The sequence below is a fragment of the Accipiter gentilis genome, chromosome 8, assembly GCF_929443795.1.
Source record: "Accipiter gentilis chromosome 8, bAccGen1.1, whole genome shotgun sequence".
In the NCBI taxonomy this organism is placed as follows: domain Eukaryota; kingdom Metazoa; phylum Chordata; class Aves; order Accipitriformes; family Accipitridae; genus Astur; species Astur gentilis.
The window spans coordinates 36099024-36125302 of record NC_064887.1 but is presented as its reverse complement, the minus strand read 5'-3'; the positions used below and the strand labels follow the sequence as shown (position 1 = coordinate 36125302).

Sequence of the window (26279 nt, the reverse complement as noted above, 5' to 3'; positions counted from 1 at the left end):
CCTTCTGGCAAAATCATTTGCTGGTTACTTCATTATGTATATTTTTACTAACAATTAAAGTAAAAATATAGTAAGTTGAGTACAAAGTATTTTTAAGCCAAGAAAAACTGATATGTGAATATGAATTGCAATGGAAACCTGAAAAAAAAGGTTCTCCAAATAATCAAAAACCTATTCAACAAAGCCTATGGGAGTTAGATGATGTTTTTCACTAGGAAAACAATGATGTTTGATAACATTTAGAGAGAGCATGCCTAGCCTCAGGGCCACATTCAACATAGTATATAAGTGTAGGTTTAAAACCAACCAGACCAAAGCCCTCCTGAAATAAGTAAATGACCTTCCACCAGATTCAAGATTACACGAGTGATTAGTGTACATTATACAGCATGTGCAAATTCAATCTTGCCCTGGGGTAAAGGTGGACCGATGACACAACTTCATCAGTTCTCTGCCAGACTCACGTCCCCGGAACCAGCACCACACTCCCAGCTCTTGGTGAAGCTGTATTTGGGGGAAGAGCTTGGGGAGATGGCAACAAAACCAGCAAAAAAGCAAAGCTGGGGACAGCAGATAGAAGAGCAGGGTGGGATTTGGCAGCCAGGGTAAACTCCCCAGCTCCAGCTTTCTAAATGACTGTGGGCAAGCCAGTCTGCTCCTCTGCGCCTCCGTTTCCTTCGCTTCACCTCGGCCATCTGTTTAGACATCCCACTCTCGGATGATGTGTTGTGCCACTCTCTTTGTTCAAAACACATCGAAGAGTCCTGTGCTTACAGGGGTGCAGACAAGAAGCAAATCCCATCAAAATAAACCAGAAGTGGGATGCATTCACATTACAATCGTGCCATTCATGCTGTTGAGTTTCACAGCACAGAGAATAAATTAACAGCAAGCAATTAAAACACTTCCAGTGTATGGTGTAAAGGTACACAGCAGCTATTTCATTTCAATTGCATATGCAAATGCTAGCTGGTATTGCAGACCGCATTTCCTAGCCATGATCAGTGCTGGCTCTGCTCTTAACCCTTTGCAGAAAACCTGTCAGTTTTGATTCATAAATGAAGGCAGATGGACTTATTTCACGTTAGTGGGGCTCCAAAGCAAGGTTTAAGGGCACCCCAACAGCTGATGGGAGCCACCATGTCCCTGTGCCGGTGCTTCATAAGACCGAGGCAGCGCACAGCTCCTGAAGCTCAGGCTTGATCCCCTCGGAGTCAGCCACAGCCATAGCTGTGTGATGGCAGGCGAGCACTGGGCACAGCCTGCACGGGGCCCCACAGCGCCCCACTGCCGCAGTGCAGAGGGTCCCTCAGCCTCGTTGACCTACTGAACCGTCATCCCAGTAGCCTGGATGTCTGGGTCGATTTAGACCCAAGTGGCCATGGGACGGGCTTTCCACCCTGCTCCACCAACAGCATCCCTTGAGGACTTCTGAAATCACCTCGTCCCTAAGAAAGAAAGCTCAGCTGCTCCTGGCTGCTCACAGAAACCTCGAGAGCCTTCAACTTCACTTCGGAAATCTCCGCCAACCTCTCTGGTCACAGGAGTGAGCGTGCAGGTGACTCCCTGTCAGAAATGGCTTCCTCCTTCCTCCTCGTGCAGCTCTCCAGACATCTCCCAGAAAGAGGTACCAGGGACGGACACCACGGCTCAAGCTGAACGACCTCTCCTGCCAGCCCCCAGTCCCAGTCACGTGCTGGAAGTGCTGGCAGCAATGCTGAGCTGGGACTGGCGAGCAGCCATAAGCAGCCGTGAGCAGCCAGACACGAAGCTGCTGGCCACGGGCCACTGCTAGCCTGCATCCCTGTGGGCACGTCCTCCAACCAGCCCTGCGTCCCAGTGCGCTCACGCCAGCTCTCCAGGCTCCCCCTCGGTCACAGAATTTAAATGGAAAGACTTGAGATCCCAGCACAGGAATCCAGTGTCTTAATATGCCAACAACTGTACCTGCAGCCTGCATTTTCTGAGACGGGTCAGCTGCGAATACCCTTCAATCCCGGCCACGAGGGACACTGCAGTGTGCAGCTGGGTGGACCGAAACATCCCCCATGCAGGTCCTGGAACATGCAAATTGCTACGCAAAGACCATTGCCATGCAACATGGTGTAACAAAGATCAGAGCACCCAAAGAGACCCAAACCAGCTTGGAGAGAACTAAAGCAGAACAGTCTGGTCCTGAAATAGGTCCTCTTTTTCTTTTGAGCACAGCTCATTAAATGTTTGCTGGAAAAACAGAAAAGCATTTTCCACAGAGAAGAGGACATCCAAGAAAAGCCCTTTCGGACATAAATTGGCAAGAGACTCCCAAGCATTTATCTTCGGCATAGAATGTGCGCTGTCAGGAGGGCTGTAACTAACAATATGCTTAAAAACATGCCACAGACTTCCACTGTATTTTATTTGGCGCTAAGGGGTTATTCCTCAGCACAAAGTATTTGCAACTGGCATCAGTTAAACGAGAAATTACAACCTTCAAAAGACCTATTTAGCGTCAGCTGCAGAAAGTACGGAATTTGCCATCGGCTTTGATGACAACAGATTATGCCCCGTAAAACGCTGCAAACACGCTTGGCTACAATGCTGGGCGCAAGCCGCCAGTTCAGCAGGGGGACTGGGCACTCGGCGCTTCCTGCCCCTTCTCAGGAGGCTGCCGCCTGGTTTAGAACTGGTGACACCCTTCTCCCCAACCCTCCGGTTCGTGTGCCGGCCAAGTTCAGCCACAGGGCTTGAGACACGGCAAGCTGATTTCTTCAAGTGCCTTGCTGAACCGATGGGCAGCCGGCAGAGCCGGGCTCGCACTGGCTCTAGCCAGGCTGCAAAGAACCGCTGAGCCGCACGGCAGCATCTTGCTCCATTTGGAGCAAGATACTCCAGGCTCGTTAGACCCACAGCTCATTAGTGCTAAGGAGGAGTAAGAGGGAAGCGTCCCATTCCTCTAGACTGGATGTTCAGCTGGGACAGACCGAAGTCAACAGCATGGAAAGGTCAGGAGGGCATGGAGCCCAACGGGTGGGTTACCTGGCTCTGCTCCCACCGTGGCGATTTGGGAGCTCCATCACCTCCTGATCCTGCACAGCTCAGCTGCGTGCCAGGATGAGGGACAGCCGCGCTGCCCCTGTCCTGCGGGATTATTCCCACCTCCCCAAGAGGAGGAAACAGCTCTGCCAGCAAACTCCTCAGGCCCTCAAACCTCTTTCCACTCAGGCTTGCCGAGCGCTCCAGAAAAGGAAACCTCAGAGTCGGGAAACCTTCCTGGCGTTTGCTCAGTACGAGTGCCGTGTCCATGCAGGAGTGCAGGCGGGAGCGCTCTGCGGAGACTGTGTATGCGCGGGGAAGGGCAAGACCATCACTCGGCCAGTGTTATCTTGAGTTAACCTGGAAAAAGCGACGGAGATTCTTGGTCCAGAAACAATCTCTGCCTTGGCAGAGTGGGCTCCGGAGAGGTGAGCCTGAGCTATGTTTTTCTGCCGCAAACCCAGAGCCCGTTCAGTGAGCTGTAAAACACTCCCATCCCCACATTCTGCAAGAACTTTACCGTTTCCTTCCCAGCCTGAGTCAGAGGCACACAGCTACAGCAGATCTACAAAGACAGGGGTTTATTGGGCAAAGACCCTTCGTTTACCTTGCCCTGGCAGGATATTTAACCATTCACAGGACTTGCACAGCAACAACAAAAATGAAAGGGGGAAAAGGAGACTTTGCACATAGCTGCAGCCTGCGGCAGGCAGCCTGCCCCGCCACAGCACACTCTGCTCCAGCACTTGTAAAACTGATGCCTGCATGGCATCTGCAGCCCTTGAGTTAACCCCCGCTCCTGCAAGCCCAGGAATTGTCACTTGGCTTGAAATTAAGTGCATCTGTGAGTCTTTACTGGGCTACTAGGGGATGGCTTTGCCCTGGCTGTGCTGCCCAGTGTTGCTTGCACACAGCAGGAGCAGCCAAAATGGGACCAAGCTAAATATTCATGGACCGTAAGTTGGACCCTGTGAGAACTGCGCGATTGCCTCCATAGGAGACCGGCATCAAGACAGGCTCTGGACAGACTGTGCCTTCTCTTGGTGCACCCCCTGCCTTTTTTTAACCTCAAAGCTGGCTGAATCTCATCCTTCTGACTTATACACACTGCCAGAGATGTACTTTTTATCATCTCAGGTTTTCACATGACCACAGAATCTGGAGCTTAAAAAAAACAAAGAATAAAAAAAAAGAATTAAGAGCCACGGTCTCTTCAAGGAGTCACACCAATGCCGAGACTGGACTTTGGTCCCACTGTACTGGCATGGCACATTCATGCAGCAAGCGACAGTCCTCCCATAAACGCTTCAGGCACTCTGTTAGCCAGCCCAGGAAAAGCTGGCATCCTGGTAGTAATGGTCTATCGTTAGTTGGCCCAATTTTAAAAGCTGAAGTGTGACAGCTAAACCCATCTGCAGAGCCCTTTGATGCTCAAGCTGCTTGCAGTCAGGCACTGAAATGCCCAACTTGAGACAACCGGACAGGAAAATCTTGACCATTTCCCGCTCCAGAAATCAGACGGCCTTTTCGACAGGACATACCCTGGAGTCCCCTCCCAGCTTTCTGTCAGGGAAAAAAAGGCCTTTTAAATTTACTCTCCTTACACAGAGACTCACAGGGAGACCAAGCCAACATCATCAAATGATTGTATCGGAATCATGTTTTATTTCCCAATGTCTGACGGGAAGAAGCGTATCAAACCGCATGTCATCTGCTGCCGCGGGCTTGTTCCTGAGCGAGCGCCGGCCGAATTCACAGCGGACGCAGGGACCGCTCCCAGCTTAGACGCCGCTTTTACTTCGCAGATAGTTTAAGTGCCCCTGATGAACACAGATGCTTTCCTGAATCAAAAGCAAGAGGAAGAAAAACCCAAGTCTTCACGTAAAGTAAACCCAAGTAATATTTCAACCAAATCTGTTCCCAGCATTAGACGGATTGCAGGAGCTGGAGATGAAAAGCTCCTTTTAAGCTGGAGAATTCATCCCCTCATCCCCAATGAGGGATGGATGAGTAACTAAAACAAATATTACATTTCATTCTGGCTAACAGCACTCTGATCTTGCCTTACATGAACAGGGGAGGCAAAAGCACTCCCGATGATTATCACTTACACACAGATGACTTCAAGCCCTCTTGCTCGCTGAGCCCGGGCTGTGATACGACATACAGGTTTCTCCCACAAACCTCTTTTGTTGCTCAGGCATTTGTTTTGCAGTTGCTCTGGCAGTTTTATTGCATCTATCACCTGGGCACAGAGGTAATAAAATACTAAAACTCCTCACCCCTGGGCACAGGCTGTATCTTTCCCTGGTTACCTGGTAGCCTATGACCAAAGTCAAGAGTCTCATCCTCACCGCCTGCCTTGGGAGACCTGCTGTTGCGTTCAGCCAGAGCTGTGTCTGGAGAGATGGGTGCCCACATCCACCATAACCACGTGTCTGCCCTGTAGCTCCAGCACCAGCTCCACCAGCACCAGCTGAAACAGGCGAGGCTTCCTCAAAACAGTGCTGAATCCCTGCAACTGCCTGGGCAGCTTGGGGCTATCCTCTCCCACCTGGCAGTCCCCAGTACCTGAGCATCAGCCTTTTCAGCTTTCAGGTACAGCCTGTGTCCAAAAACTCCCCATGCCTCAAGTTTTCACATAGAAAGGGCTCTGACCTCTCTCAAATCGTTAGAGAAAATGAGCCTGGGAAATTTCAAGGCTTGAAACCCAAGCACTCTAAAAAGTTACTACCGATAGTAACCAAAGGGGTAATACCTCCTTGTGTTTGCCAGAGAAGAAAGTACATTTGCAAGGCAGAGATACTGCTCCCGAGCTATTAGGTCTCCTGCTGTGGGTCTTGCCTTTAAACTGTAAAATAAAAAAAGTCAGAAAACCCCATCGAAGCTCTCTTCCCCTCTCCTGGCTTTCCCTCCTCCTTGCTCCTGTGCCAGCTGAGTTCAAGGCAGGCTGTGTCTTGCTCAGAGCGTGGCTTGCCACGTTGGAGCGAAGCAAGCCGAAGACGAGCCTCGGCCCTTTGAAGCAGCCACAACAGAGGACATCCCTCTCCCCAGGGACGTGCCGCACGGTGCTGGCCCAGCCAACGGCAGAGCAAAGCCAACGTGCAACGTGTGGCAGAAGAGAGGCAGGGACGGAGGAGAAACCCTGCGGCAGAGCTCCCACCAGCCTCCTGCGAGAGCTGGGTACCCGGAGAAGAGACTGTGTCCTTGGATGGGCTGCTCTGGGCACCGAACCCCTTGGAGATGCCTTCCAAAAGGGTGGCCCAGCTTCCTCAGCTGGTTTCAACTGACTTTCCAAAGAAACTGCTTACAACGAGACATGCTCTTTGCCTCTGATCCCCCAGCAGTTTTTTAGTTGTCGGCCAATTTCGACCACAATTTGACAATTTGAACAGGAACTGTGACAATAATTCAGCTCCTACAATTTTCTTGAAAACCTGGTGCCTCGGTAAAAGGAAAGAGGCATTATTAATGCCGGCAGCGGGCGAACCTAAGCTCTTACAAGACACCCGAGAGCCCTGACAAGAGCACGTCACTGCTCTGACAAAGCGAAAGGAAATCCCAGCAGAGCTCAGCCCTGATTGCTCCATGGACATCCCAACCTGGAGGTGCACAGCGGCAGAAGCATCATCACCGACGGCTGCCTCCTTCACATCACCTCCCCTCGCTTTTCCTGGCAAGGCCAGAGCTAGAAAAGCCCAGGGCTCAGACCGAGCAGCCCAAGCCCCAGGTTTCAGTACAGCTGCACCAGGCTTTTTAACTATTAAAGCAGGAGAAAGCAGAGACCGAGGCGAAGGGGCATGCAGCACCAACCGCATCCGTGTGCCCTGCGTAGGGAGGGTGAGCAGCCCACGCTCCTGCGGGACCCTGGCCACACCACACTGTCCACTCGTGTTTCCCTCCCGTTTCCCGCTGCCACAGACCTTTCTGTGGGCTTGGACCAGTAGATGGCACCAGAATAACAGAAAAGCCCCTCTGCATCTCCCCAAATCTTCCCCGGACATCACTTCGCAAACACCAGGCACTGGCAGCAACTGATGGCTTTCGGCTCTCTACTTTAAAAGCTTGTTTGGAGCTGACCTCTAACAGGTCTTCTAAAAGTTTTAGCAAACAAATTGAGGAGAATAAAAAAAAAAAAGTCAAACGAAGTGGTTTCTTTCCATTTTAAGGCTTATAAAAATCTTCTCCCCCCCCCCCCCCCCCCCAACATAGATGCTGCTTTTCAATAAAAAGCAATATTGAAGTATTTACCCAAAACATCTGCTTTCTCCATAATTGCTTTAATTTGGAGGAGGTTTCCCCCCTCCAGCTGGAGCCAACAGAACTTTCCTGCCTGCTGCAGTTGAACAGAATTGGCATTTCTCAATGTTGAAGCAATTCACCTGAGAAGTGCCTGGCTACAGTTCTAGGTAGGAAGGTGACCTTTTCTTTAGTTGTCGTGACTGTTGACATTGTTAAAGGAAAGTCTAGTACTTCTTCCCAAGCAGCTTCAGCTATTAGCTAATGACAACATCCTTGTCCCCAGTGGGTTGAGCACCCTCTCAACTCTCTCAAAACAAGCAACAGGACCAGCTTGGGTCAGGGTAGGCATCTCCCCCAGGAGGTACTTGCCTCTCTTTTGCACGCCAGGCATACAAGAGTTTTTCTCTTTACAGAGAGGCTGCCCTAAAGCAGGATTAACAGCCAGTGCACAGCCTGCAGCAAAATCCAGCCATGTCACAGCCAGTTTAGGATGACGCTACTCACATCTGTGCCTTGTAGTACCTCCTGATAGTGGCAGTGGATAGCCACGTTTTCAGAAGAAAGACCTGGGCAAAGATGATGGTGGTCTCCAGGGATGCTCTCTGCAGTGCAGACAGGACTTCCCCCAGTACCCTCGGCTGTGAAGTACGACAAGGTGTATCTGAGCACTGTGCAGTGACGCCAAACGCCCTGGAGCCATGGCCACGGCTCTTCCTGGAGGGGGTTTCATGTGCCAGGATTTTTTCAGAAGCTTGAATCCTGCCTGGAGTCAATCTGGGACAAATTCAGAGACCTTCTGAGTTTTCACACCCAGACTGTTCTCAATGTGGCTAGCCCAGCAAAGTTTTAAGAGGAGTTTGATTATTTTGATCTTTTCCCCCCATCCCCATTATTAATCATACTGAAGGAAAGTGTAATTCCTCCAAACCATTTGCCAAAACATTTCTCGGCACATTTTTTACTTAACATCCCTTCTAGGAACGAAGTGCATTGGGAAACTCCACGCCTCCATCCTCCTTGGCCAACAGCGTGTCCATGAACACGCGGCCGCGAGCACTGCGCATCGGTGCTGGGAAATGCCCAGCCTGGCAGGATGGAGAAAGGCTCCTGTCCCCATGAGCTCGGCAGTGGAGCAGAGGACCAGCCAGGAGGGTTTCGTGCTATAAACGCTCCTGGGGGAGCCACCTTTCTGTGGCTCTTTGGCCACTCCTGGTTTAGCAGGCTCATTCCCGGCTGGCAACAAATGAATGCAAAATGGAGTGCAGACGCAGGCGGCGAATGGCTCTGACTGTTGCGGCCCTGCAAACCCTTTTGCTCCCCTTCCTTGGTGCCAGGCCGGCACAGCCATCTCTGACCTTCCCAGGGAGCCCACCCTACCGATTCGGAGCCCCTCTGTCCCATGAGGAAGCTGAGCACGTTTATCCCCCTCCTCATCTTTGATTAGATTTGCAGCTCTCCCTGTTTTCCTCATTTTACCCAAAGCCGACAGGGTTGCGATTACAAGAGACACCGTTCGCAGACTCTCAAGCTGGCCAGAAATACCAGAAATCTCATGCAACAGCCTGTTTTCTTCAGAGCCGCAGTAAACTCAGAAGAGGTCCCGAAATACGAGCGTGAATTGGGCTATTTGTGTGTCTGATATTCACCCTTTGTAGCTCTGCAGAGGCCTTCCTATCTCTGTTACTCCTAACAGTGGGATTTTGAAGAGGGGATTGTCCTATAAATGAGTGTGGCAGCTGGTTCACATAAGGGCCTGAGTTACGATCAGAGATGAGGACATTGCTTTTCTTTTGTGTTTCTCACTATGTTTTGGTTCAAACCTGTAAACAGACTGCACCGAGTGGATCTGCATTCTCCATCTGGTCCTGTGATCCAATTTCCTGGCAGGACTAGCCCTGACATCGAATTGTGCAGGAATGCTGCAGCGCATCCATCCATCCCACAGAAAGAGCCGAGCTCTTCAGTTTGCCGGTTTCTGTGCGAGACCCAGCCATAGCATTTCACCCAGTTACCCCGCTAGGGAGACCAATAACTCACGGCTGATAAAAGCAGCTCTTCCAAAAGGGCTTCCAGACATTCATGGATGGATGAAGCCAACACTCTCCTTCAGAGTTATTTCTAAGGATTACATAACATCTCGCAGTTAAAAATTGCATGTTTTCCACCTCCTTTGAATGCACGTCTGGCTTTTGCTCCCAGCCACTGGCTCTCATTCTACCTTTCTCTGATGGATTAAAGAGGAAAAAAAACAAACAAACAAAAAAACCCCTCTTCCTTGAGTCAAAGAAACAGGGACTCAAATCCATCATCACAAGTGTCTGGAATGACTCTCAGCATTGCATGGCCTGAGAGGGACAGCAGTATGTCACACGAGTAAAAGTGCTCCCACTCGGAGCAGAGACCGGGGAAGCACAGCAGAGAGAGAAGCCCTTCCGAGGATGCCTGGAGAGCAGCGCCGTGCACGTAGCAAGTGGGACCAGCAAAATGGGGAGCCTGGCATCACTGCTGGCGACAAAATCAGGATTTGGCACCCCACTCTGCACAGTGCTCTGACCCTCCCGAGAACAAGGAGTCGTCTTCGCTTGCTGCAACCTCCTCCAGAGACACACACTATCTCTGGCCGGAGAAGCACACGGCACTCACGATGGCAGACACGAGCCTGCCCAGATTGATGAAGGGCAGCTTTTCGGGGTGTTTTCTTGCTAATCACATACTATTTTATCTTTTCTATCACACCAGCTGCTCCCAGCCCACAATGCCCAAGCCAAAAGGCATGTCTAGGAAATCTGTTGCCTGGTTTCCCAGCAGCGGGTCACCCCCAGCGAGCGTGTCCCTTCCCCATCCACATGCTTTCCCTCAGCTGGCTAGGTCCCTCTTGCCCCACAGGCGCCCCAGTTGAGCACAGCACAGCAACCTGCTTGGAAAGTGGGGGAAAATTGGAGGCAGCATCATTGCGCTGGCTAGGACAGATGAAACACAGGGTTAAGCATACAGGCACATTCCCACTAAAGTCATGCAGTCACTGAAACTTGGGGAAAGGATGTCCAAGAGACCCCTCTTACTCCTTTCCCAAGGCAGGACCGGCTCTACCCTGTTTATTCCTTTACACGTTTGTTTATCAGATCTGTGCTTGGGGTCTCCACAGCATCCTCACACCATCTCTTCCAGGGTTTCCCTACCTTCACTAGGCCTGGGAGGATTTCCCCACTGCCTTACTTACATCTCCCTTGCTGCACCAGAAGTAGGTGGGCTCGGAGATCAGTTTATACCCTCCTCTTCTTGAGCTTAAGTACCTCTTCTTTCCTCCTAAACTGGATGCTGGAGCTCTCCTTACTGCTTTTCTTCTCCAGACTTTTTTTGATCTGGTTCACGTCTTCCTCGACATGCAGCATGCCCAAGCAGAGCCCACCTGGAGCCCTCTCCATGGCCAAGCACAACAAGAGGACACTCCACAAACAATGCAGAACTGCAGGAGATGCAGGGGGTGAAAAACATCTGCCTCTCCTCATAAAGATGCGGTGTTTTGCCTTGAGCAGAAGAGTTGGTTCAAGGCCAGGCGAGCAGATTTGCGAAGGGCATGGAGCCACAGCGCTCTAGCATAAGCTCCTTATGCCGAATTCATCCCCCTTTATAGACAGCAGGTTGACACCAGTGGCTCCCATGCTGCCCTCCTTTACAGGACACCATGCAGAAACGCACTGGGCTGTGACGTAGGGGAGATCTGCTCTGTAAGCCCTCCAGAGGAACGAGAGCAGCCACTTCCCCCAGCAAGCCCAATTTCCCCACTGGGAACCACCGGTGGAGACGAGACAGATCCATCCCATCGGGTGCCCGTGACCGGACCTCGCAGAGCACATCCCATGGGGGACCAGCTCTCCCGCAGCTGGAGGGCTTGGCTGGTGGTGGGGCATTCAGAGGAAGGGTTAGCACCAAAATAGGTCATTAGCGAGCGACGTGGGGTTCTTCATTCTTCTCCAGGCCCCTCATTTTCCTAAGGGGAATGCCTCAGAAAACCCAGTGGGGGGGGAGGAGGAATTTACAGTTCCCTTCCAAAAACCAGTCTTTGTTTGTTTGATCGTTTTTTTAAATGATCGAGTAACTTGTGAATACATTTTCTGATGATTCCCACATCCTCCCAGCTGGAGAACGGTTCATGAACAGACTCCAAACTCTGTAAATGAGCTTGTTAGTCATAAGTCTTCAAACAGGCTTGATAAACAACTTTCAGCCTGCAGGATATTCATCAAGCATTCTGTCTGCCTGGTCTCCTGACACTAATTTATTATTTACAACGAGAGATCCCTCTCCTAAATCACAGGTGATTGTTTCTTTTTACTGATTAGCTGATTTTTTTTTTTAAGGAGAAACAATGAAAAACAAATCACAAACAAGCAATGCGTCGCAAGCACTTATTCCCTGTGAGCACTTATTCCCCTAGTTTCCATGAGACGTATCAGCAGTTGTCCAAATGAAACAAACTGTAAGTAAAGATCTTTTTGGCCAAATCTTCAAGACGAGACTATAGCCAAGAAAAAGAGCGCGACCATCCCAACCAGCCGCTGGGAATTTCACTGCCTGCCGCCAAATGCTCCAGGGACCTTCCAGCTGACCGGCACGTGCCACTCTTCGCATCCTTTGGGTTTGTGGAGAGCCCAAGCACCTCAAGATGTTCAGAAGATCCAAGTCTGCATGCAAAAATCTGCCACCGAAAACCTTTTAACTCCACGGACAGGTTCACACAGCAAACACAACTCACCCCAAGGGCATGGGGTGCCCTCAGGTACACCTGGGCAGAAGGTGGGTTCCCTGCAGGAACAAACTTGCTGTAAGCTGCTCCAGTCCATGGAAAGGGATCTCCTCAATGCTAATCAGTTAATTAACATGGAAGGTGGCTGATTCCAGAGACAGAGGCAGATGAAATAGCAATTTGCTGGGGGCCATGCAGAGGGAGGAGAATCTTCCCAAATCACTGTTAAAGCCAAGCTCTTCTATAACACACATCCAGCAGATTTCAAAGCCCCTAATTAGGGTCCAGGATTGTACCCAGTTATATGGGTAGGAAAACTGAGGCATGGTGAGGTGAACTTGGTCAAGTTATGGCAGCAAGTATACAGAAAAAAAAGACCTCAAGACTCTGTGGCCAAGGCACAAAGGCATTCTGGAGCAACAAAAGACAGGCTGGGTCATCCTACTAGGCCATCTCAACTGATGTTTGAAGGAATAAAAGCCCTACTGTTTCAATTTAGATTTTGGGTGCAAGCCTTCTCTGGGTAGGCTGCTCCCAGTACCAGCAAACGCTGCACTCTACAAACCCTGCCCTGCGGCACCCCCAGGCGGAGTGGCCCTACACTGCCTGGGGAACACGTGGAGCAGACAAATGTCCTCCCCAGCAGGCTGCCTTGTATGTGTGCATAAAATCCAGACCTGTGTTTCCACCACCACCCTAGCTCCCCAGCTCTGATCCACAGAAAGGTATAGACTCCCGTCAGCACTCAGAGTGAAGGCAACAGGATGCAGAACTTGGCTCTGGATTGGTCTTGAAAGCTTTTTTTCTCTCTCTCACTGCAAAATCACCAATACATTTGCTCTGACAACCTCAAGCACTCAAGACCGGTCAGGCTGCGCTACCAGATCATGTCTAGAGACAGCCTTCCCAGTGCCAAATGGAAGGGGATAGGAAAGTGACACAGACTTGTCACCAGCTTTCTCCAGCACTGCCAGCATGGGAGACATCCATCCCAAGCAGGAACTCGGTGCTGGATTCACAAACCTCCGTTCTGTACCTTTGATCCACGAGGAAATGCAACACTGCGCAGGATGCAGAAGGATAACGAGTACAAAGTGTTACCGGCATTTCAAGCCATGGGGTTGGGAGAGTGCTGTAAAGTTTTACGTGAAACCAGCCCAGACTTCATAGGGACAGGAGCTGCCTGCAGAGCCACCGGCAAGGGCAGCCCTTTCTGCAGCACCAGGCCCAGAGCATTAACACTCTGTTTTCACTGTTACAGCTCAGGCACTTTTCCCTACCGAAGTCCAATCCATCCCCACAGAGCCCTGACTCTGCTGAGCCGATGCCGAGAAGTGATGGCCCTTTGAAAGCTGCAAGCATGATTTTTTTTTCAAATGTGGGTCCTATTAGGAACACTTCCAGAAAACAGGATGATTTCCAGAAGCACTGAGCAGGTCTTCACAGCTTCACCAGCACACCACCTGCAGCTCAGCGCAACCCACCCACCACTCATTCAGCAGCCACACACACAACAAAACCGAGAGCAAACAGCAGACTACTAAAGGTCTCCGTGGGTTCAAAACCTACCCAACCTTCACTGGTCCAGCACCTACACCGGTCCAGCACCTGCACTGGCTACAAGAGAGGGCTGGAAGCTACTTGGATGCTGCCTTCTGCAGCCACCCACCCTGCTCCAAAACCCCCAGGCACCCCGTTTTGTTCCCAGTGTCCCCTTCAGAGCTGGATGCCATTTTCCTTCTCCAAGCCCGCCCACTCAGCGGCTGCTGCTGGCAATTTTATCTTGCCCCAGACGTACCGGGCCACGGATAACTTTGGTTTTACTTTGGTCAAGGAGGCCACAAGAGAAGTTCATCTGCTGGTAGACTCAGAGCAGGAAGCAATGTCCCCACGCTCCTGATGAATTCCAGCTCTCGGTGCAACAGCAGTTTTGCTGCCTGAGCAGCTCATCAAGACGTGGAGAGGGTCCTAGCCAGATACTGAGCGGCTCTTTGGACGTTTGCCCTGCCCAGCAGTCTCGCTGACTGGCTGGAGTTTCTCCTGTAGGAAAATTTCTCTAGCCAGAAATGGGGGAAATTTTGGGTGGAATATGAACTGGATGCTGCAATAGGATGTAGTGACTTGTTAACAGCACAGCTGGCTCCCCTCACCTCTCTTCTAACCTTCCCTTCCAGGAACACAAGGCACCAGGACGTCCCGGGCTGCCACCCCAATGCAAATGTTCACTTCTTACGGGCACGACAAATCCAGACTGTCTGGGACAGTGCTTTAAACACTGGCGTAACCTTTTCTCAGCCTCTGGAGGTGAAAGAGGAGCCCAGAAAGCTATGTAAGCTGAAATAGATGCTCCCTGGCTTGCTCATCAGGCCTCTCTTCCCAGCTTTGGCCTTCGCAGACTCATCCTTGCAGATGCCAGGCTTTCCATTGCGGGAGGTGGCCCTCAGCCCTCAGCTTCGGCACCACTGCTCCCTTCCCTTCCCAACCAGCATCCTCCAGATGTTCTCATTTGAAAGAAGCTTCTCTCAAAATTATGCCACCACAGTCCCAGCAGACACGTAGTGCACCTCTGCTGAGCTCCCGTTCCCACCTCACAGCACCTTCTGGGACTACACAGTAGAAACCAGCCGGGTCCAGCAGAAAGAGTGCAGAAGAGGAAACGGCAGGTTAGGTACATACCACGCGTGTACAGGTCAATGCAGGAATGACAAACGTGAGCAGGGCCAGCAAATCTAGGGGTAAGAACCGCAGGACTGCCCTGGAGGACCCTTGGTCCCCTGGCTGTAAGAGCGCTGCAGTCACAACACGGGGTGACCAAGGACAAACCCCTACAGACCCAGGCCACAGGGCTGGTGGCACCTGCGTCTACACACGTGTGAGCTTCCACTGACACAGTCCATAATAACGCAGAGTCTCCAGAGACTCTCCAGGGGCTAGAGAGGGGTTGAATTTATGCTGCATGACCCCCTCAGGGGGAGGCACTGCTAGCATCCTTCTCCGCACCCCACCGGACTGTCCTAAACCCCCCTGGGATTTCACACCCCTTTGAGCTGTCTGCTCTCCCACCAGAGCAGCCAGCGGGTTCAGAAGATATTTCCCATGGCGGCAACCATACAACAGGTTTTTCTTGAGGGAAACAGACTAAAAAACTATGCCCTGTGCTCCACCACCCCAGGACAAGTTGAAACCTTTCTGTGCCCTGCGCATAAAGCCACGAGTACAGTTCAAACAGAAAGTGAGACCAGAGCCTTGGACAACAGATCCTCCAGCCAGGCTGTGATGATTCCCACTTCACATCCCCGTATTCCGCCCCAAAATCCAAGCCTCCTTTAGGACAGACGAGTAGGGTGGGGAACCAGCAATGCAGTGATTCATCCTCCCCAGAAACAGAGGCCCAAGTCTGGAATATTGTGACACTTGGTAAATACTCGTGATGTACTTCATTATGCAACGGAGGCCCAGCAGGAGCACAGCTCCCTAAGGGCTATTTAATATGGGTTTCAAAAACGATTAAATATATCATAAACAACTTACAACCAGGAATAAACACCTATAATCCCATCAAGCCATTCTGGTGATGTCAAAAACCATGGGAGCAAACTCAGTTACCAAGGAGAGAAAAAAAGAAGAATATATCCTCACAGGAATTACAGTCCTGTAATTCTGTGTCTGCCTCATCAAACACTCGACTTTCCCAGCCCCTCCTGCCTATACTCTGTTCATGCTCTTGCTCTTTCTTTCCACGCTTCCTAACATTGCATATTTTGATGCATGCTGCACCTCTGCTGACAGGCAAAAGGATCATGCCCCTGAATGCAGACAGCAAAACTGTTTAATGCCTGCACAGAAATATTCCACCGGCCAAAAAAAAAAAAAGTTTTTTGCATGACTCAAGGCTGCTGGTCAAGTCTTTAAATGCTAATATTCATCAATTGGCATACATATAAGCGGCCCATTGAATTGCATGCAATGACTTCTGTGAGTAAGGATTGCACAAATTAACCCTGAGATAATATTTTCCCATGCGATCACTGCTTTATACATCATCAAAAAGATGGAAAATAGACTGGCTAGTAGTGGAAACTCGGTGCAGATGACAGAAAGCTGATGTTCATTAAAAGTGTTCTAGCAGTTTAGACCAAGCCTTTAAGTTTTACGAGAGATTTCAAAATGTAATTTTCATGGAAGTGTTTTCATTACATTTGGCGGGGGGGCGGGGGGGGGGGAGAAAACAGTAAAAACCTTCAGCAAAATCTTTTTCAAATTAAAAAGTTGGAAGCTTTGTGTGGATGGATTGAAAACACAAATACCATCAGCAAATTATGAGACCATGAGAACCAGGAAGCAAAACTGATTATGATCAAAAAAAGTGAAATTCACAAACAAATAAAAGTCTAGTTTCGCCCACCAAAAGGAGGGGAGCACGGCCAGCACTTGCAAACTGAGTCAGCTCCCTCCTTCAAATTCACATGGCTTTTTAAAATTTGTTAGTAACGGTACATTGCCCATTTTTGTTTGCTTTTTGGTGCCTTTAGTTTTTTATTTTTTTAAGACTCTGCTTGTGACAGAGTCACATTTCCATCTTTTGTCTGCATCCAGAAGCTCTAGAAAGTTACATGAAAAACACAAAAGGTTTTCCCGCTTCAAACTGTAGGATTCAGGGATGTAAGAAAAAAATCCAGCACTGAGATACTTGCTGGAATAACCGTGTACCAGCCAGCCTGAGAATGAAATTAAATAGGTATGTCCAAGGAACATAAATGGAAAAAAGTTAATCAAACTTAACAACTGCTCTGTGTTAGGTATCTGTTATTCCACCTTTACTCAAGTGAACACCATTCACTCTTTGCGAGAAGCCTCTAGGATACGCGCGGTACAACTGGCACGCGTCAAGATTACTCCGGCAAGAAAAAGCAAGCTGTTGTATTTTTCATGCAGATAACGTAAACAACAAGTGCCTTAAAAATAATATTGATCTGATCCTCAATTTTTCCAGCCGCTGGAAGAGGAGGATTGGTTCTGGAAAGTCTTTCTTGGCAGCACCTTGTAAAGAAGCTCCCTGCTGCCCGCGGGGTTAAAGGCACCGGTGGGTTTCCCTCGGTCACCCGTGTGTAACCTGTGGACATCAGCAGCCAGCTGCTTCCCGCAGACTCTCCCTTTGCCCATCAGCTATGCAGGACAAGAGAGGAAGAAAATAGTCGCTAGATTTAATCAATTTACCCTGCATTTTTTCCCCCCTCTTTCTATTCTTCGTACATGCCCACTCTACAGTCTCAGCATCTTCTGGGAATAAGGGCTGTGTTTTACTAACAAAAGAGCCACTTAGTACTTCAAGATAAAGCAGAGGCTTGCAAAGAAAACCCTGCAGTTGTCCCTGGTGCTTCCTCTCCCCTTCACCCTCCATGCAACTCAGCAGCCCACCAAATCGCTTTTCACATTTCAAAGCAGTGCCGGAGCTCTTCCACCTCTTTTTAAGAAGGCGTATGGTGTTTTGTGAAGGGTGGGGAGGCACAATACCGCAGACAACCTCAGGATCAGCAAAAAAACCAAGAGAAACAATTCAATATTTTTACTCCTGCAGCAACCTCACTTGCTCTGATTAAAAAGAGGCAATTAAAGCATAAAGGACAGCCATGTGGGAGCAGACCAAAGGTGCTTCAGCTCAGGATCCTGTCTCAGACTGCCAGTAATGACGGAGTCAGAAGGTATAAACCCAGGCATCAACGCAGCGATCTCTGCCCCAGCTCATCCTTCCAGTCTCCGCAAGTCGCGGCTCCTTGAGCCGGACGCCGCCTCCATACACTGCTGCAGCGAAGAACCATCCTCAATCCTCCCTGAATTTGTCTTCTCCTTTCTTGAAACCATTTCTATTTCCGATCTCTGCAAAATCCTGCGGCAACAAGATCCATCACCAAACAACGTGCCAGCTGAAAAAGCCCTTCCCCGTGCTCTCAACCCGCTGCCTGAGAAGAGGGGGCTGAAGCCAGCACAGCTGCTCTGCTTGACCCAGCCTGAGCAAAGAAACTCACCTCTTCCCGGCCACCCCGGCAGGGTTTCTGCTTCCTTGGGAAGGAGCAGCAGTGCTGAGGGGTCATGATGCCCGCGGAGACAGAAGAAGTCGTGGGGGGCTGCAGGCAGCCTCTGCCCCAGCTCTAATCGTGAACCAGCCCTGACAGCCTAACATAATCTGCCAGGCTGGGAGAGAAGTGCAGCACCCAAGATGCCATCGCTTTTATACTGAAGAGAAATTACAGGACAGTAATAACTCCAATATGCAGAACTTGTACACGTACTGGACCAAAGTGGGGTTTATTCATTCCTCACAAAAGAAATCTGAGCGTAACAATTTTTCTTTCGCTGCTCACGCTTTCTCCGCTTCGTTTTATGAGCCATCAACAGCAAGACTCAAACAAACCAACCAAAAAAAAAAGCAGAAGTCAAAAATGCCAACTTATTAAAAAAAAAAAAAAAGCAAGCTAATAGCTTACCAGCTCTGGATTTGGAGAATTAACCCTACTCAGAGTTACAAGCTCTAGAAAATCATAGGCCACCAACAGGTTTCTGCCACCCCCAAAGGGCACGGGAGTGACAGGAGCCGACTGTCTTTGCTAGGAAGCTCAGGGGGTCCCCTGTGCTGAGCTGGGACCCGCATTTTCATCCCAGTTTTAGCTGGAGTTAGCACAAGCCCTGCAACCAAAGCAAGAGTCGGTTCTATCTTAACAGGTGGTTTTGCAATGAAGAGGAACTCAGATTGCAAAGTCTTCCTGGCTAAGCAGCAGAGGCAGGGAGGTTTGCTGTGAATCGTGTAAGCTTTTAGGGTATGGTTTTCTGAGCTACAAGTTGAACTAAAGTCAACGAGAGTGACAGCTTCGCAACGCCACTGAAAAATCAGCTCCTTAATACGCTGACAGTTCTCCCTGTAAATATTACAATCACAGCTACTCCCAGGGATGATGGGGTTTTTTTTCTTTTTAATAAGAGAAACATTTTCTTCTGATCCTCTTTCAAATGAAGTAGTGGTAAAACAGTTCCTTCAATCTGAAATGTCCAAATAAAACCTTTTGTCAATTCTGTGTCAGAGTTTTTCCCTTAATTTTGGATGACAAAAATAGCACCAATAATTTGGCTTTTCACTTTAGTTTGGGACAGAAATTACTGACAGACTACCTGACTTTCCTCCCGGTTGGAAGAACATTTTTAGTATTCTTGAGACATTCCACAATTTCTCCAAACGGCTTTTACCTTCTCTCCCTTAGTAACATGGAGAATAACCGAGCCCTGTGTTAGCTTCTCCACTAAACCAGCTCTCATTTTTCACCAAAAAAATCTCATGCTTCTGTAGCCTAGCTCCAGCACAGTCCTCTTCCTGCATGGATTGCAAAACACTTCACGAAACACATGCAATAGGTGGGGAAACTGAGGCAGGGAGAGTCATGGGATCTGCTAAACACATCAGTGAAAGAGTCAGAAAGCCCAGATGACAGCTCTGCCCAATAAACCAGGGAGAATTTACCCCCCCCCCTTTTTTTTTTTTGCTTACTTTAGAATACTTTTAAAACTTTCTAATTCACCGCAACAGCATTAAACTTTTACAGCATTCAGAGAACTTCTAATTTATTTGAAGCTGTAGTTTGGTCCCTGCTTGGCAATGCTGGCTGGGAAACACACCCTCAAGACAGGGATTTTTGGTGCTTTTCATGCCCCAAGAGCAGGGTGGGTATCGGGGAAACACAGCCCCTGTTTTCCAGGCTGACCAAGCAAGCTCTGCGGAGCTCAGCAGTTGGCAAGGGGCAGCATCAGGAGTAAATCTCGTCTAAATAAAATATGATAAACGAAACTGGGGGTGGTGGTGGGGGGAATAGAATGAAAAAAGAGAGTTGTCTATATAACTTGTTGGTTAGTATCTCAGAGACTCTCCGGCCGCAGTGCTGCGGCACAGAGAGCTGAATCGGGGGGGGGGGGAGCAGCAATCACTGCCTTCCCCGCTAAAATATATACCTTTAGAGCCAGAAATTGCATTTTTCTGGGTCCTGGGAAGGGAAATTTTTTACAGCCATCTCCCAGCGCCCTGGTCCGGCTCCCCGGGAGGGAAGGGAGCCGCTCCGGCAGCCACCCACCGGTCGCTCCCTTCCCGACCGCCTCCCGCAATAAACCCACCTCGGGGTGATGCTTCCCCGCCCGGAGAAAATGTCTTGCCGGGTTTAAGCTCGGGGATCCCACGGGTGGTAGTGTAAGGGGCGGCTGCTTTTTTGGAAGGCTCTCCCTTTTCCCCAGCCCGGTTTCCTTCGGGATACCGAGATAGCCACGTCGGATCCGTGGGGAAAAAGAGGGTCGGAGGCAGCTCCCAGCTGCCGGCGGAAAACAAACAAAACCTGAAAAGCGAACGAAAACTGCAATTGCAATTTTCGTTCGCTTTTCAGGGTTTTTTGTTTGTTTGTTTGTTGGTTTGGTTTGGGTTTTTGTTAGTTTTGTTTTGTTTGTTGGGGGTTTTTTTACCCCGCTTTTCGCCGGCAGCCGCAGGGCAGCCCCCCGGCCCAGGCTGGGGGGGGGGGGGGGGGGGGGGCTCCCTGGGAAACGAGCCCGTGTCCGCAGCCGCGGCCCCTGCCCACTCCACGGGAGACACGGCGGGGGCGGCCGCAACCAGCCCTTACCCGCAACGAAAATCGCGACCAGTCCCTGCGGCCGGCGATATATATATTTTTTAATAGAAAGCAGAGGAAGGGTAAGGGGGGGTGAGGGGGTTGCTGGCCCCGCACACCCACCTCACCCCGCTCCGCCGCGGCTCTCCCTTTCCGACAGCGCTGCCCTTGGAAAAATAACAGGAGGCGCTTGGAAAACGCCGCGCAAGCCGGCGCCCATCCATCCGCGGGGCGGTTGTTTTGGGGCTACTCGCCGTTCCCAAGCGAGGACCCGTTAGGACGGGCGGTTCAGCGGCAGGTCTGCGCCCTGCCCTGCCCGCCGGGCCTGCATCAGGCCCGCACCGGGAGAAGCGGGGCTCGGGGAGGAGGGGATCGGCGGCTCCGCACGCACCCTCGGGCTGTTTGCGAGCCGCCGTGCTCCGGGCGGCTCGTCGGACAATCGTCCGGTCTCCATCCAGAGCCCCGAGCAGCTTCCCGGTATCCCGCAAACCACGGCGCCGGTCCCAGCTCCGACGGGCGGATGGATGGAGGGAGGGGAGGCTCAGAGCCGCCTGCCGCGCCTCGCCCCGTCCCGTCCAGCCGAGCCCCCGTGCTCAGCCCTCCGGCAGGCGATGGAAAAAGGGGCTCAGCCCTGCGGCCCGATCCTGCCCGGCCCGGCTCCTCCTCCGCGTCCCCCGAAGGGAGACGGAGCAGCGCGGCGCGGGACCCGACGAGCGCGGCACGGCGGCCGAGAGCCGCCCGCCGCTCCCCCCCCCCCCCTTCCCGGGACGCCGCTGGGGGAAAACAAGCGTTTTCGCACGCCGCCGGGTGCCGGCCCCGCCGAGGGCGGGGGGACGACGACGACGACAGACGCGGGCTCCCCGGACGGGGCACAGCGGGGAAGGCCGGCTCGGGGAGCGGGGCGAGCCGGCTCGGGGAGCGGGGCGAGCCGGCCCAGGGACCGGCCGCCGGCTCCTCCGGCCGCTTCCCCGCGGGAGTCAGTCCGTCGTCCCCGTCCACCCCCCCCGCCGGGGCCGGCAGCGGCCGCCGCGGCTCCCCCGGTCGCTCCGTTCCGGCCCGGAGCGCGGCGCACGTGGAGCGGCCGCGGCGGCCCCTCGCCCCGGGGAGGGATGGAAGGAGGTTTGGGGGGGGGGGGGGGGGGGGGTGTCCCCGCACTTACTGTCCTGCTGCGGGGTATCGCTGCCGCTGGTCAGCCCGGGGGACTCCAACAAGCTCCGGCCGGGCTCTCCGCCGCCCTCGTCCGCCTGGGCGGCCACCATGTCGCCCGCCTCTTCCAGGTCCAGCAGGTGACTCACGGAGAAGTTCTTCTTGGCTTGTAAATTGTCCAGGCCGGCGGGGCCGTCGAGGCGGGCGGGCAACAGGGCCTGCCTCTCCATGGCGTGGGCATAGCTGGACGCCATGGCGTCAAGCGGGGCTTTTCTGCCCTCGCCGCCCCCCCCCCGGGCGCCCACCGCCCCCGCTCCCCCCCAGCCGCCGGCCCTTCGAGGAGGAGGAGGAGGAGGAGGAGGAGGAGGAGGAGGAGGGCGGGGGGGGGATGCGCAAGGACCGAAAGCGGGGAAACGGGACGGGACCCGACGGCAGGAGGGGAAGCCCGAAGGGGAGCGGGCAAGGCCGGGCTTAAAACATGCCGGAGGGGAGAGGCGGCGGCCGGCTCGGGGCGCCGGGGCGGCGGCGCGGGGAGCTGCCGCCGGCCGGGAGGCGCAGGGTGGCTGTGGGGCCGCTGGGGCGGGTGCGCCCCGTCCCTCCGCCTCCGCTGCCGGCGGCTCCCCTCCCTCCGCCCCTGCGCTGCCCTCCCCTCCCCTCCGCCCCGCACTTCAAACGGCGGGGGCGGCTCCGCGGAGCTCCGGCCGAGCCGGGTACCCGGGGGAGGGCGGCCCGCGGGGCCCCGCCGGGACGTGGCACCGGAGCGGCACCCCCACCCCCAAACACGCACCCCACCCCACCCCCCCTGCCCCGGGCCGGGCAGGGGGTGGGCAGCGCCGTGCTCATTAGGTCCTCGTGGGGGGTGGCTGGAGGAGCGCTCGCTGGGAGGGGGAAAGGGGGCGTGGGGGTGTCCCGTACCCCCCCCCCCCTTGTCAGCCGGAGCTGCAGCTGGAGGGCAGGGTGGGCGCAGCCCTGGGGAGTCCTCCCCGGGGCAGAGGAGAGGAGCAGGAGGAGAGAAAGAGTGAAAATGAGAAATGCAGATGAAAAGGTGACAAAGAGAAATGGAAGAGAAAGAGTGAACAGGAGAGAGGGAAGGAAGAGGAAAAAAAGAGTGAAAGAGGAAGAAAAAGCGCGACAGAGAACTAAGAAAGAGAAGACAGACCAAAAGGAGAGCAAAAGCACAGAAGGGAGGGGGAAAAAAAAAAAAAAAAGGCCTCAAAGAGAAACAGCAAAGAGAAAAGGACAGGAGGAGGAGGACGCGCTCAGAGCTCCTCAGGCCAGCAAGCAAAGCGGTCCCAGCAAGAGGTCCCAGCAGCCCGGCCTGGCCCAGCTGGCCCCCGTGGCCAAGGACAGGTAGAGGGGCAGGGAGGTACCCCCGGACCCTCGCTTGCTGCAGAAGGGGCCTGAGGGCAGCTGGGCTGGCAGCGAGGGGCTGGGTCCTGCAGGCCAGGAAAGGCCGCTGTGTCCCAGTGGCTGGAGCCTGGGCTCCAAGCTGCCACAGCCAGCCCAGAATTTCCATCCCCCCTGATCTGGGGAAAGAACATTTGATGCCATCAAAGGGCTCCAGATTGAAAACAGATGTGCTTCCCCGAGCCTCTCCATGCATTTAATTAAGGCACAGGCATGGAGGAGACATTTTCATCATTAGTTTGCTTTCAGGCCCCCCCCCTCTGGTCCTGGTTTACCCTTTGCAGTCTCAAAAACCCAAATGAGCATGGCAGGGTTGCGGGGCTCTGCCGTCCCCTGCTTGGGGGCAAGCAAAGCTGGTGGGTACAGGCTGGAAAGGCCAGAAAAAGCACTGGGGCAAGGTTGCACGTGTGTGTAGAAACGTGTGGGTGTCTGTACACCCAAAACACCGTGTGTGCATCTATGTATGCAGCAGTGTGTGCCTTATTGCATACCGGTGTGGCTCTTTTTCTGCATCTGAAGGAGCGTTTTTGTGCGATGTCCCATGGCACATGCCCACATGTGTTGGATGGGGAAGGAGCTACATCTTCACGTGGGTGTGCGAGGCTGTATCTGGCTGGCTTTCATATGCTGGCATCTTGTACCCTGGCTCTCAGGGTCTCCAGGTTTAGGCACAGCAGGCTGGGTGGGTGTATGCGCTTCCATGCTCTGAAGAACCATTATCTGTACAGACCCCTATGGGCTGCCCAGCACATGAAACACCCTTTTCTTTGCCCTTCCCAGATATTTGAGTGCTTGCTTTCTTATTGAGCTGGGTTTTACTCTCTTTCTCCCTGTTCTCCTTCAAATCAACACTGCAACTGACCTGGCTTTTCGGAGTGGGTGCTGGGGAATCCCAGCCATAAACATCCCTTTCTCTTAGTCTCAAGCAACCTCTGCCATGGGGGTGACAGCAGAAGCCACAGAAACCAGAACAAGAGCTGTCTGTGCCACCTTCACCGATACTCTCACTGACATCCCTGCTAAGATGCATTTCTTCTTAAATCTCCACATGTCTAAGGGCATCCTTCAGCTAACCCTCCCTCCTAGTCTTGGAGATTGGGAATGCAGCCCAACACCAGCAGATGCTCTGGAAAGATGGTAAGTGAAAGCATGTTGGTGCTGTGGGTGACCAACATCAACATTGTGTATCTGCTACAAAGGCAGAATCTCACCTGCAAGGCAATAAAGGGGCCCAGCTCCAAGACCGGCTACTTTAGCCGGCTTTAGCCTGAAGTGAGCCATGGGTTTTCCCCATACATACAGCACCCACAGGCTGAAGAGCAACATGGGATGCCAGATTCACATTCTAGAGGTGGCCTAAACACCTCCTTTCCCAGATGCCTTCTGCGGCACAACTGGATTTCTGTGACCGGGTGGGAGAACTCTGCTGAGGCACAAGATGAACCCAAGGGAAACTCTTGCAGCCCTGTCTGTCTCAAAAGAAAGAGAGTTAGGAACAGTGGGAGGCCTCCAAGGCTGCACAAAACACCGCAGGGCTGTGGCTCTTCTTTCAGCTTGCTATGATCAGCAGGCCCTAGGCCAAGGCATACCTGCAGTGTGGAAATGAGCATGGTAGGAACCCCCGGGCTCCGAGAGGGACGGTGACCGTGCTGCCACCTCAGCTAATGAACTGCCTCTCTCCCTAGATTATCTGTAGTGCCTTTAGGACCAAGCTAGTCTTTCAGAGCAATGCTGCCCTGTTCTGCCTGTGCCAGAGGGCAGAAGTAGTGCAGCATCCATGATACTCTGCTCAATGGAGAGCATGGTTTGCCTATGGGAAGCCTAAGGAGGGTGGAAGTAGAGAGTGCCAGGGAAAAAAATCCCACCAGGAGAGAACAGTGGAATGTGCTCTTTGTAGCAGGGTGTCCTACTGTACTGGGGATCAGCCCAAGCTTGAGGGAGCGGGTGGGATGGGTGAAGGGACCTTGTCACGTGCAGGAAATAAGTCACATGAGAAGAAAGTGATGGACCAAAGTGGGTCAGAAAGATCATGAGCAAAAGACAAACAGAAAAAAAAAGAATCAGAAAGATGAGGAGAGAGAGAGGATGAGGGACATGCTCTCTGAGCTCCCGAGGGAGCAAGCCAAGGGGTCCAAGGGCCCTACATAGCTGCAGATCTCAGCCTGCCACTAAAACAGAAATGGGAGCATCTTTACAGGATGTGCATGAAACATCCCTTTGTTAATCTGCTTCCTTTAACTTGATTCAAAGTTTTAGAAAACTTCAGGTTAGAATACAGGCAGGTATCGCCTTACCTGAATGCTCAAGGGCATTGCCTTCCAGTCTTCACCTTCTCCCCCTCCAGCCACCAGCAGTGAAGGCAGAAGAGGATGGGGCATTTGCCACTCATCTCAGACGCATCAGTTTCTTCCCCTGCAAGCGTCCAATGGCCAGCCCACACACTTGCTCTAGGGCCTCTAGGAGTTTCTGCAGAATAAATAGCCATAGGACAGGAATGAGCCACACCATGGCCTGCTGTAATCCAAAGATCTCAACACACTTCCCCCTGTTTCAGATAGGGAAACTGATGCAAAGGCAGCTTGTCCTCAGCATCAAAGGCAAAGCGGAGGTTGATAGGATACCCCAGTTCTCATGACCTTGAGGCTGGGAAGGACTCTTATGCCACAGATGGCCCGTGACAGCAAATGCACATACCACTTCAACATCCCACAGACCATCATGTAATTAGTTAGACATCTATTTCCCACCTCACGACTGGCATGGTGTCAAGCTGAACAGGTAGCTCCCCTTCCCCACCATCCTCCCATCCCACCTTTCCTCTCCAATGTGCACCTGCCTGGCAGCTGCTTACAGCCCCATTCCTCCACCTTCCCAGGCTGTCCAGCAAACTACTGCCTCCTACTCATGCTCTCAGCAAGGCAGGGATCTCTGAGCCTCTGCTGCCAGGGGAGGAGAGGAGAAAGCCCAAACATCCTGAAACAGCGAACAATCTGCTAGGTAAAGCACCCACAGCTGAAAGGCCAAGCCTCACACTGCAGACAGACCCCAGTTTGGCCCTTCCTGCTCCCAAAAGTGGTTATAATTTT

General features: G+C 52.3%; 1 protein-coding gene across 2 annotated transcripts in view; it reads right to left on the bottom strand.

Annotated features, from left to right (window-relative positions):
• PRRX1 (paired related homeobox 1) overlaps window positions 1-22417 on the bottom strand; it is a 40663-nt gene extending 18246 nt beyond the window's left edge. The window contains exon 1 of one of the 2 annotated variants that reach the window (XM_049809340.1): window positions 21800-22417. In XM_049809340.1, coding sequence (XP_049665297.1) covers window positions 21800-22040 — 241 coding nt within the window. In that variant the 5' untranslated portion in view covers window positions 22041-22417. The remainder of the gene's footprint in view (window positions 1-21799) is intronic. The other variant, XM_049809339.1, reaches the window with a different exon arrangement.
• Window positions 22418-26279: the final 3862 nt, after the last annotated feature.